The sequence below is a fragment of the Epinephelus moara genome, chromosome 4, assembly GCF_006386435.1.
Source record: "Epinephelus moara isolate mb chromosome 4, YSFRI_EMoa_1.0, whole genome shotgun sequence".
In the NCBI taxonomy this organism is placed as follows: Eukaryota; Metazoa; Chordata; class Actinopteri; order Perciformes; family Serranidae; genus Epinephelus; species Epinephelus moara.
In genome coordinates, this window is record NC_065509.1 from 8,276,280 (window position 1) to 8,289,876 (window position 13,597).

At 39.7% G+C, this 13,597-nt stretch overlaps 1 protein-coding gene across 3 annotated transcripts in view; it reads right to left on the reverse strand.

Moving 5' to 3' along the window:
- The window catches only part of LOC126389219 (gamma-aminobutyric acid receptor subunit alpha-2-like), a 50,415-nt gene that overhangs the window by 14,143 nt on the left and 22,675 nt on the right, over positions 1-13,597 (reverse strand). For all 3 annotated transcript variants that reach the window (XM_050042786.1, XM_050042784.1, XM_050042785.1), the window contains exons 6-7: positions 13,155-13,237; positions 12,112-12,255 (exon numbers count right to left, since the gene is read on the reverse strand). In XM_050042786.1, the coding sequence (XP_049898743.1) occupies positions 12,112-12,255; positions 13,155-13,237 (227 nt within the window). The remainder of the gene's footprint in view (positions 1-12,111; positions 12,256-13,154; positions 13,238-13,597) is intronic.

A 13,597-nucleotide genomic window follows, 5' to 3' on the forward strand; every position in this document is an offset into this window, starting at 1 on the left:
AGCGTGTACCAGGCATAATGCAAGTCCTGAGTCTGAAATATGTCTGTCAGCGAGTCCTCCTCCACCTATTTAGACACCGTAGACAACGGCAGCATTTCTCCGACCACGTAGCGAGCCACAAGCTCTGTGGCTTCTTTCAGACTGATAGGTTTAACATTATCTCCGTTATTAGAACCAAACGACAGCCGTTGCTGTTTCGGAGCTGAAGGACCAGCGTTCTAAATGTAACGGAAGTAACTGATGGCTTGTTTGAAAATGTACTTAAGTATTTGATTACTCATACAGCAAACTAACGCGTTAGGTTACTCGTTACTGCAAAAAGTAATCAAAGTACTCTAACGCGTTACTTTGTAACGTGTTATACCCAACTCTGGAGTGGGCTTATTAAGGTGTAAAGGCAGACACTTTTATCAGATGCACAGCAACACTGCCATCCCAGTCATTAGAGCTGCAGGTAATCATTTTGTGTCACTTTGGTATTATGAGTGACTCTTTTCACTTCACACAGTCATTTATATTTAATTTTAATATATCAAAATATTGGGTAATGCAGGCTGATTTAACTGGTAAGGTAGAACTTAATGGGACACTCTAACACTAATTTCTTTTGAAACGGCTATAATCTATATTTTATATTAACAATAGATAACTGGTCATTCGTATTTGAAAGCAGTCACTAGTAGTAATAAACCTATATGAATTGTCAAACAACTTTAGAGTTCCCGTCAGATCTAGCGAGATTTTTAGCGTCTTTCAACATGTCGTTTTGGTTTTCTACCTGAACTTTTACCATTTTAGTTCCCTCTCTTTGGTTTTTGTCCACAGCAGGCAGCTGTTTTCAGCAACAACAACAAAACAAAAAAAAAGAGGTCTGAGGTCCCTGACATACAGGCTGTGGACAGCTTTTCAGCATGTCCCGCCAGAAGTGAGGAAAGCAAAAAAATTAATTAAGTCAAGAGGGCGTCAGACTGAAACAAACTTATTATTCATCTTCTAACCGCTTCATCCTCTTGAGGGTCGCGGGGGGGCTGGAGCCTATCCTAGCTGACATCGGGCGAGAGGCAGGGTACACCCTGGACAGTTCGCCAGACTNAACATGCAAACTCCGCACAGAAGGGCTCCCACACCCGGGATCGAACCGGCAACCCTCTTGCTGTGAGGTGACAGTGCTAACCACCACACCACCGTGCCGCCCCAAACTTATTATTTTAGGTACAATTATTTTTTTAACTATTGAGCTCTTTAGCAGAAATGGTTTGTAATTGTTTGAGTTATTGATCGCTAGCTCACTGTGAATATTATTTGTTCTTTCTACATCGGGTTATTAATGTATTGAGTGGCTAACTTGCATCTTGAATCCATCCTGTCAGTCTGCTGTAGTGATGTGACGTTCGCGAACGAGCCAACTCTTTGAACCGGCTCTTTGAAGTGAACGAGTGAACCGGCTCTTTAGAGTAAACGAGCCAGTTCCTAATTCACGTTGTGTTGATGACCCCCCTCGGTTAGAAACGAAAGGTAGGAAGCTAACCCACTATCAGCACTTGCTTGTATTGGCAGGCTTGTTGTTTATAAAGGGCGTTGCTATGGCTACACCAAACTTTATATGTGCAGGGTCTATTCTGGGTCCACGTTACAATATCCAGATTATGTGATGCGATAAATCATCAATGTGGTTCGTTGTTGAACCCACTAACACCCGCCCTCCACACACACACAGAGCAATAACCCCCCCCCAAAAAAACAACAACAAACGAACGAACTGCATCTTTGAACCGGCTCTTCAAAGTGAACGAGAGCCAAAGAACCGGCTCTCACAAGTGAACAAGAAATCCCATCACTAGTCTGCTGGTTTCCTTTTTTTGAATGACAAATACAGACTACCGCCACCTGCTGGTATGGAGAGATATTTGCTCTTACCCAGGTGGAGAATGTTCGTGCTGGCTGGCCATTGGTGGTAGTCTTTGCAGTGTGTTCAAGTGCAACTTTTTGGCCAAGACCCAGGCAACATTTAGCGGCCTAACAGTCTGCCTTCATTGCCTCTAGTTCCTTGATGTAGGTTTAATGTGTGTCTGGGCCCGTTAAACGCTACCTACCCATCACCAAAGTACAAGCAGACAAAGTTAGCGAGTTGCTAAGTGTCTACTTGAAACTTGGTGCTAGCAATTGCTAACAGCGCAGCATTTAGTTGTCAGGTGGCCAGAAATTCAACTCCAAAATAATGCTAATGTTACTCCCTATCTACTGGATGTATAACTAGGCAACTGTCTGCTGCAACTGAAAAGATGTTAATATGACAGTGTTTACAGTTTGTTTCTGCTGCCCCAACATGGACAAGAAAAAAATCATCAGTTGCTGCATATTAAAAAAATATATATGCCCAGTTCTTCGAGTACATTTATATTAAAGCCCCTATGACATTACTGGAACATCATACATTATACACTGTGTATGATGTTAAACATTCAGTTCAGTTCACTCATGGATTTCTATGTATAATTAATGCAGTAACACGAAAAATTGTTTTTAACAGCAAACAAAACAAGTGTTTTTCATGAACACTGAAACAGTGAGTGCTTTAAAGTAACAAGTCGAACATGACTGTGCAACACATAGATGTATGGCTGAATAGCAAGACTTTTGTAACAGTGTGTTGATGTGTTCACAGGCTTATGCAAGATGTCCGTCCCTGCGAAGCCTGAGAGCACATTCGTTCGTGCCAAATGACCTAGTTTGCAAGTACGCTACACCAAACACTGACACACTAGTAATGAATGATTAATTTAAAGTCAGCCAATCAGATAATGTGGAGTGACTAGTTAAACAGGAGAAACAGGCACTGGCAGGCATTCTGCCTTCTACCGAGGCATCATACACCACTTAACCTAGATAGGAGCATTTAGTGCATGAAAGGATATTCTTACTCAATGAAACTGAAGCAGGGATTCCCTTGATAGTGGAATGCAGTCACTGGGGAAATACTCTATACTGGTAATTGATACCTATAGGGAACAGTGGTGGAGCACTTGATGTAGGGACACAGTTAGAAATTCTGTGGTAGAAGCATTTTCTGCAAGTATTAGTAAAAATTGGTAAACCTCTTAAATAAGTCTAATATCAGGATAAATATCCCAATAATGCTACTGGGATATCTCACGCCTTGATTCTGATCTAAGAAAGCACGTCTAGCTTTTGACATGATTCCGAAGCTTTCACCCACACCGCCTTGAAATCCCTACTTCAGCATAAAAAAAGGTTCCCACAATGAAAATTGGAGCAGCTTGTGAGAAAGAGGACTCACTGTGCACGCTCAGGCACAAAAAGACGTCTAACTCCTCAGCCATGCTTTGCACACCGCCCACTCCTCCCTCGACTTTACAGCTCAAGTCTGGAGGCGCTAACCCCAAGGTCAGTATCCTCCACCAGGAACAAACTTCTCAAACTCTTTCACCATCATCACATGTAACTCATTCTTTATGTTCTCCTGAATCATGATACGCATTATTCACATTTCCACCACAGACCCGACTCCCTTCACTCTTCTTAAAGGTCCATACCAGTGGTTTCGATGTTAACCTAACCATAACCACCATAACTTGTTTGCTAGAAAAAATACATGCTTTGCATAGATGCCGGCCATTTTCCAAAGCAGATTTTAAATTTCTGCATGCTGATTTTCATACATAAAATTAGTTGCAATAAAGTAGAAAAAACACATTCAGCAATCTAATAAAGATGGTTTCATTTGAAAGATGGTTTGCAGTGATGTCACGCATACACCATTTAGACACAATGGACAAAAAATGCAAAATACCCTGGTCTCCCAGTAATTATAGTACACCTACACATTTCTCACCAGTATTATGATCACTGCTGTCATCGTCCTGCAAGAACTGTATTTCAAAAGCTTCTTCCATCATGTTTTCCTCAACTAAGTAGTAATGCTAAAATTAGATCTGTACTGTCACTCAGTGAAATAGAGGATTGTACAGATCGTCTCATCACCTTCACCCACCCATCAACACCTTTTTTTTTTACTTGACTTAAATGGTGGCATTGTTCCAAGCTGTGTAAGATGCTGCAGCAAGGACTTTTACCAATAATGTTTTTATTTTTTGGGTATGATTACTCAGGCCTCCTTAGCCTGGCTGGCTACCAATCTGTTTTGGAAATTATTTCTTGATTCAACTGGTCTAAAGGCTTAGCAAGGTCTTGCTCCTTGCTACAACCCAGACCTTTTTATCCATTAAAAGGCCATGTCAGACATGTTGGTTAAGGTTCACAGTCATCCAGGTCATGGTAATCTTAAGTGCTGTATTGTAGGCAGCTGGATTTGCTTGAGTTTCTTGAATATGTTTCACCTCTCATCCACAAGGCTTCTTCAGAACTGAAGAGGCCTTGTGGATGAGAGGTGAAACGTCTTCAACAAATTCTTTAGAACTGAAGAAGCCTCTTGGATGAGAGGTGAAACATCTTTGAGAAACTGAAGCAAGTCAAGTTGCCTACGATACTGTTGCAGATATCGGCTGTAGAGATGTTCGCCTCCTCTCCAATATAATGGAACTAGATGGCACTCAGCTTGTGGTGCTGAAAGCGCCAAAAAATACATTTGAAAAACTCAACAGCAATGTCTTTTTCTAGAAATCAAGACACTCAAGATTATCCACAAACCCTGTTGTGAGCAGTTTCTATAGGAACTATTTTCTTTCTACTGAACTACACCCACAAACCGTATTACTGTGCAGAAAGCAGCTTGAATCTACCGTTAGCTCACCCAATTTAAGTACTTTCTGACAGGTTTATGGCCATGTTACCATGGCAACATGCACTGTGATACATTGCGTGTAAAGATAAATTGTCTGTTGAATTTAGCAAATATATCAGGTGTATTTTAAGGTCCTTCTGGTTCACTCACAAGTCTTCAGTTGTTCTTACTCCTTACACTCACATCATTATTATTATGATTATTATTATCCACTTTATAATGACGTAACATTTATTTTGCTGTGACCTCAGTGATGAAGCATTACATAGATTAACTACTCTCAACATGACATAGTCAGGCGTCATCCTCTGTTGTGTCAACTGACAGTTAACCAACCACAACCGCAGCAATCACATCTCGCTGCACTGCTCTGGCGGCCTATTTAAAGACCCTCACATTCACATTCACTCTGCATGCTGACGTGTGCTTGCTGCTGTTACTGCTGCTCCACTCCACCCAGTCTCCACCTGCTTTGGTTCTGCTCTGTTTGTGCGCACCCTGGAGGGTGTTTATTTCTAAGTTAATAACCACGGGGGGATTATTTGCAATGGTCCCTGCATGTTATTTATCACTGTGCTAAGTATTTCATTCTGCTACAATGTATTGCCACAGCAGGGAGCCTTACTTAGAGGAGAACCATGTTGTAGAGTCATTTCCATTTTTATTTGCTGTGTGACATGATGGTTGCTGACAGAATTAAGCTAAAAACATCAGACATGAACACAAGGTAGATGACAAATTTATTCTCCAAAGCAGTAAAAATCTCATATATTAGACATGTCTTTTTTAAATGCTCTAGAGACACCTCAAAGGCTCTAAACATATATCTTTAATCTAGGCTTGTTTTCTGATCTCTTTAATAATCACTATTTCCTTTTCTTTACATACAGAAAACCAGAACACATCACGCTGCAGCCTGGCCTCGTTCTCTCTCCAGTGGCTCCCTGTAAATGCATGAATTTATTTCTAACTTACAACGTATTACACAGCCTTCACCAGTGATTTGCTTCCTGTCATCATATAATCTCCAGCCACTGGGTGTCACATTCCTTGTCACTCCCAGCATGTAAAGAAAACAGCTGCCAACCATCTCTCAGCGCTCAAGAGGAAGCCTCACTGACTCAAGTCCAGACTCAATGCCCATTTATTCACCACGACTTCCATTCAATTCCTGATCTCATCTTTCAAGCTAGTCCTCCTCACTGTCTGCTGTCTACTCCCTGGACATTGATGGCGTCCCTCTCATCTTCACACACACAGACGTGCATATAGACTCATGTGTGCACACTCAAGTTCTGGCCCTGTTTCTTGGCATCTGTGTTAGTGTGTTTGCATGAAATGTGTTAGATCTATTTTTAGCCATCATTATCTCTTTCTGTCATACTATAGGCTGCTTTTCTCTGTATCTGTGCTCTTTGTCTTCACTTTGTGAACAATATGCTTTTTTAAAGTGTTTTATAAATAAATTAAACGTGACAACTTACTATCTTGGATAGTGCATATTTCTATTTCTGTACAGGGCTTTGACAGACCTAGCAAAGCTTCAAGACAACATGCTTGTGGATTTGGTTACTGCGTGTGCATTTAAAACTAGCCTAAACATCTTTTTTTCACACAACCTCTAAGAATAACTGTAACAAGGAGACTTAAGAGAGGAAGTACTGTTTGCTAAGCCCTTTCCCTTTGTGACTGTTGCTATGCCTGTCATGCTTGGACAAATGCAATATTCACTGATAACGGGGGCAGGTAATTTTATCAGTTGTAGCCACCTGGCATTAGCAGGTTAGCTCCAAGAGCTGGTTGGGTCAAAAGGCCTTATAAATGCTCTTGATGGCTTCATGCATGATATTATGCCAGACAAAAAACTCTGCATCCTCACCCAAGGGCATGGAGACATGGAAATAACAAACATCATTATTATTGTTTTGCAGTGTAGGGCTAATTAGTTTGACATAACTCTGTCTAAGTGCCTACACTTCACCATAAAATACGATGATTAAAATCCTTCAGATATCTATTATTTGTATCATTGTATGACTCCAATTCCAATTTAAACATAAAATACATGTTCTCATTAGAAATTCAAATGTGTTAGTTCAATACAACCCTTCAGTCCTCCACTCAGTCCTGAGACTTTCAAAGTTGGAAGAGTTTTGTTGACAGAACTGAGAAAAATCCAATCTTCTTCCATTTAGAAACCTTATAAAAAAAATTAAAAAAATTTTTTAAAGTGGCCTGAGATATTACTACATATTTTGAATAGCTAAATGTGTATTTTTAGATACAGGACTGAGAAAAGATAAGAGTTCAATTTAAGTTACAACATGCCAAATTGAATGGCCCTTATCTGCTCATCTACTTGGACCATGGACGTATAAAGAGAACTGGATACGGTGTTGAAGGCAGGGCCCTGTTATTCTTATGGAAGTTGCTCAGTGGTGCATAAGGCATGAAGTTCGAATTCAGTGCTTAAAATTACCTCGATCTTTGGGCACATGGAGGATATATACAAGAAACTTTCACCAGATGAAAGGCTTATTTCCAGTTTAACTTCAGTAGGGATAAAATGGTTTAATCGTGTGGCTCATCTAGGCTTTAGAAATGTTACTGGACTGAATGGATTGTCTCCTTCCCAATGTAAGTCTATGGCATTGTGTTATCCATTTTATTAAAGAGGATGACACAAACAGCAAGCACGAATTGTTTTATTTGCGCCTGAAATATTTGAATTACATGTAAAGTCAATGTATAGATGCGATAAATTGCTAATCCCCGCTGGATGGTGCGATGGACACGATATGAATGACACAAAACATGCAAAAAAAGTAGCACAATTTCGTGTCATACACTCATTTGCGAGACTTGAAAAGTCTGAAATTCAGCAACCAATTTGTGCAGCAACAGCCAATGAGCACTGAGATCCTCCGGAGACGTATGTCGCCAAGGACATACCCACAGAAGTTCATTCATCGATTCAGCAATTTCACATATGTATAATGAGAGTTCATTCACACATATGAAGTGAGTCAACACAAAATATTAGAGAGAGTTCAAAAATTGAATGATTCTGCAAAGCACAGATATATCACATTTGTATGTTTCTTATGTATCAGTGTTTCTGAAGTAGTATATGAGCTGACTTTATCATTGGAAGTTGGAAGGGATGGTGGATAGTGACACTATAGGCGAGGCACCTGCCAAGCTGCAGACACTGTAGGACACTGTTTGAGAACAACATACAATGAAATTGGCTGGTTTTAGCATTTTAGCCACCAAGCTTGGGTGCTTTTTAGTGACCCGTTACTGTTTTTATAGCGGGGGACAGTGCCATGAAAAGTAGTTGTTTTTTACCAAAATATCCCTGCATTTCCTGCAGGTAAAATACCACAAAAACAGGCATTTTATGCCAAAACACAGTCTTTTCCGAACCATAACCAAATGCTTTTTGTGCCTAAACCAAACCACGTTAACCATTGCATTGTTGAAACACAAAGAAATATAAAGTTTCAAAGTATCCACCACATAAACATAATGTATCCATGGTTTGCAGGAACATACAATGCCAACATTCAGCTTTTTCTGGCGACTGAGTTGGCTGCAGCATGTTATAAAATCCAAAGCTGATCAGGTCTGCTGTGCCAACTGTAGTTCAGTTGCAGTGATATAACTAGACAATCGCTGTTTGGGGGACTTATATGAAATATTTTAAAGCCTTCAGAAGGCTTTACCAGCTTTTAAACTTACCTCTTGCATTTTTCTTCATGTTTTAAATCTCTAGACTTAATTATCCTGTCTACTAATGGGTTTGTCACTGCTGGATTCACTTGCCAATGTCTCCTGCAGGTTCATTTGAGTGAAATGCCACATTTTCAATGCACACCGACTTATTCACATTCTGGGCCTAGAACATAGATTTCCTTTGTCATTTCACGCATCACTGCACTTTTGTGAGACATTCCTGTGTCTTTGGGCACCAACATAAGACACTTAAATCACTGAAGAACACAGCAGCTATTCTTTTCTCCTGGAGCTCCTCTGTTAGTGTCTCTGACAGCTACAACAGACAGGTGCACTCCCTTATGTGAAGCACTGCATCTGTCATCTATTTTTTTATCTTTTATAATCCATTTAAAATCCATTCAAACACTGCACTGCATTCTAATGTCTCCACATCTTTAACCTCTAAAGGGTGGGGTGTGGTGGTGGGGTTATAAGGTGGAAAGGCTTGTCACAGCAGCACCTCACCTGTCATGTTGCTTTCTGGACCTGCAGGCCATGCTAAATGCAGATCAACAAAATACAGAACAAAGTAGGAAATTCGAGATGCATGACTGCCAAATCCCTGTTTTGTTGAATCTTTGTCATGCAGAGGAAGCCAGAACAAATGTTTCCCTGCATTTTTCAAGCCAAATGAAGTGAGTAACAAAAAGACAAAACTTAGCGAGCGTTTCACAGCAAGCTACGGCCGCCTCCTGCAACATGTAGGAGGTGGACAAGTTCAACATCCACCCAAACAAGCACAAAATTTTCACAGCTTGATTTTCACACTCACACACGTTGGAGCTGAGGTAATAAAGATATTTGGGTTCATGGTGCCACAAAATTAAGCAGATCGAAGCTATAGATGTCATCACAGTTTTCAGATTGTGTTTGCACAGGTTTTGTTGCTAAAGGGTGTATTAGAAACTAAATTAAATACCTACATTTAGCTGCATGCCAGCTGGCAACTATCGAGGAAAACCTGGTCTATTTCAGTAGAGTGGCCTCAAAACTTCTTAAGTATTTGAAAACAACAATTCTGGGGTTTCTTTACCATTTCTGAGACATTTTCTAAGGTAGAAGAACCTTATCTGCAGAAGATGGTCAGTAGGAGTCATGAGTTGAATTTCAAGGTCCCAGATTGTAAGTCTTTTTTTTTTTTTTTTTTTTTTTTTTAAATATCAAGCAGGTACAGGTGCTATATAAATACAGTTTAACACACATTAGAATGCTTGTTTTGTGTCTCCACTGTGAAAAGTTATGGATGGTATAGAACCGTTCCATACAGTCACTATTTTTGGTCACGCCTCTGTTGGGGTACTGATACTAAAAGGTGGAGTTAGAAACACTACAGTTTGTTAACTGGTCAGTGGTGAACTGCCCTTGCTCAGAGGTGATTTGTGGCTAGTTTTGAAGGTTAAGCAGGATTTATACCTCTGTGTCGAATCAACGCCGTAACCTACACCATAGTCTGATGTGCACCTCCTCAGAAATATAACTACACATCACAGTGACGCAGACCTCCTGACTATTTTTGTAAGCTACAACCATTTCCCTCAGTGGAAACAAAGCTGTAATTTACTTCTTTTTTTCACAGATAGCAACGAATAATTTGTGAAGACAATAAAGCCTCCACAAAATAATATTTTAAGTCTTGTGACTGATTTATGGCTTCATCTAGGTAGAGAAAATCTCTTCTAGTCACTAGGCTAACTTATACAATGTAAAATGCCATAGGCTTGTGCTAAAAACGTTAGCATGTTGTATTTTTTTGGAAAACGTGTTTAGTATAAGACAGTTGTTTCGTGGGTGAACCTTGTGAGTTGTAATGGAGCCTGATTTTGTAACGTTACCTTTGTTAAATGTTGCTGTGGTCACTGGATTCACACGAGTAAAGGAAAAGTCCACTAGCCGCTAGGCTAATTTATACAATGTAAATTGCCATAGGCTTGTGCTAATAACGCATGTTGTATTTGTGGGGAAAATGTATCCAGTAAAAGACAAGTGTTTTGTCTTTGAATCTTATTAGTTATGATGACGCTGATTTTGTTCTTGTAATTGAAATTGTCATTAATGTGTGTTTAAGGTGTGTTTTATATTCAGTAAACTTTATAGCACTTCACAGAAACTTCACCACCGACTAGTGTTTTGTACGTGTACTGTAACTGGAGGTGCAGAGTGACACAGACACACCATCGCACATGTATGAATGCTCACAACTTGCATAGGCTGAGGTGTAGGCTCTGCATAGAGCTGACGCACAAGTATGAATCCACCTTAATGTAATCACTGTTCATACAGTGGCAAGTTTCACACAAAGGACATAAGCAAACTATAACTTTAAAGTGACAGGATGTTTTGCTTCCTCTTAATTTTTACTAGTTAGCGGCAGTTAACAGTTAAACGCTTTAACACTTAAACAGTTAGCAGCTATGGACTAAGAGGAAATAATTTAATTCACTGTGCCGTTTAAAGGCTACTGCCAACAGCTACTAGCAACTTTTAAGGTGGAAAGTTTTCTTGCATTTTACTCAATGCATGACTTGACCATATGAATATATCATAACACCTTAAATGTCAATATGACAACTTTGACAGTTACATTAGTTTTTATTGCCTCTCTTGGATGACATACACTTGATTGATGATTGGCTCTTCAAGCACTTAAAAAAATGTACATAAATTTCACCCAGATTATGCAAAGTTCATGTATTCTATTTCCTCACCTGAAGAAAAAACACAATGGTGAGTCAAGCCAGTGTGCTCCAGCAGCACTAAACCCCTGCTCTTTCTCGACAAGGACTCAATGCACAAAACTGCTATTTTTAAATATCCCATTGAGAGAGAAAGTCTCATTCCAGGCTGCTCTTTTTTGTTCTGAAAATGTCAGCGTGCAATCCCATTCCATGGATGATTAACAGGGTGCAGACGCCCCTCTACATCAGCAGTGAAGAGGAAATATAGAGAGAGCTGGACAGAGCAGTGAGTAACAATAATCCCAACTACATTTAAGTGTACTTCTACAGCGGATACACTCAACAGATCCATGGTTAAGGTACACATCCATATGGTTCTAAAGGTACTATACCTACAGATTTTGGTGGAAACACAGCTTAAATGGGTCCCATTCCTGATTAAATTGTTTGTCATTGTCTGTGAATTACATCAGCTGACAGGAACAGCTGACAGGAACAGCTGACAGGAACAAGCTGGACTCAAGCTGTTTCCTAGCAATGCAATCCCAGAGAAGCAGTCCATAACAGAAGAAGATGCCGCTACATTCATTCGTCGTGATGGTGCAAAGATGCCAAGAGCGCAGATATGGAAAGCTCTAATACACTGACCAATCAGAGTAGGATGTACTTAAGGGGGTCTTAAAGAGACAGACACTAAAACAGAATGTTTCAGGCAGAGGGCGAACATAAATATATTTAGGCAAACAGTATGACAGAAATAATGTGTTTTTGACAATTAAATCATGTAAACATGTTATAGTAGAAACCCCCAATCCAAGTATGAACCTGGGAATGAGAATAATATGGGCCCTTTAATCCCTTTTAGACTTCTAAAAGACCTCCACAGAAGCTTACCTGTACTTGATTTGATAGTTTCTTGTCCGACTGTTTGTCCAAGCAGGTCATACTGGTTCAGGCGGGAGCTTTCTCCTTCCACCACCACAGAGTCAGAAGCATTTCGAGTCCAAGCGTAAGTCACTTCGGAGATTGTGTAGGCATCTAAAAAAAAAAAAAAAAAAAAAAAAGAGGAGAGGATAAACCCATAGGGGATAAATCTGGGGCAGCCACAGCTATTGATGATTTTTCGAGAAATTATTTCAGTGACCCAAATGAAAAGCCCCCTCTACATTGTGTTTGAAGCTGGGTTTCTAGAAAAATAGAGTGAATACTGTAGAGAGAAAAAAATCTCTCAGTGGCTGAAGATGGAATTCATAAAACGCCAACAAGCAATTGATGCACAGTGACATTTGCCCTTTTCAATCAGTCACAGCGTACACTGAATATGAAATTTGAAAGCGAACCTGATGAAATAGAAAAACAGATTTTTCCCTCAGTATACAGTTATTGAAATGTTCTGCCAATCATGTTATGCTACAGATTTTTGCAACAAATGAGCTTCATGTGAAATACTGTAGGTCACAACATAAATGCATTCAAAGTAGTTAATTAATGTGAGCAGTCAAGGCATTTCAGACATGACCCACCATGTACTGATGCACTGATACTTAATAATCCCTTATTTTTAAATCAATATCTTAAGAACAGCTTAAAGCAAAAAATCTTCATCCAAATGTAAAGAAGCCATGGCAATAAAATAGTGATTAAAACAGATCTAAAACTTATAAAATAAAACATTTGGATGAGTTTAAAGTCCTTTTCACCATACTTCCCAGTGACATTTCCACTCAGTCCTTTACCTGTCAGTTAATCTGTTTAATTGCTGCATATTTTTGTTCATATTTGAAGGGCTACTGCCAGAGAAGTGAGCCATGCATTCCAGCTTCACTCAGTTCTTAGGCTGCTCTCTTGCCAAAGAACCAGCGAGGAGAAAAAAAGAAAAAGAAAATAGTATTTTACTTAAAGGTCCCTGAGGCGCTATCATCATCAGAGTTACTCACAGCTGCCAAATTTTAGCGGACAGGAATGAAAGTCCATGGGGAAATCCTCCAGATGCATTGGGCACTCTGCATGCACAGTTAACCTGCATCCAATTCACAGAAAATTAAGGAGACTTTGCAAATGCATGAAAAGTAAACAGCACAGATTAGGCACGGTCTCAAAAGGAAAAAAAAAAAAAAGAACTCACAAGCCTCATGCACTATTCAAGACACATCCCATCTGTAATGCCTTGAAACAAAAATAATTCATCTTAACTGTAATCAGCAGAGCAAAGTAAACAAGGTGCTGCAGAGACCAGCAGAAATCCAAACATTAATGCGTGTCTACATGAGATTGTAGGTTAGTTCTTTGATAAGAAACTGTATTGTTTGCAGCTTCCCTATTGTACAACATTATTCAACCACTGTGGAAACAATCTACAACTGTTTATCATTTAAATTGA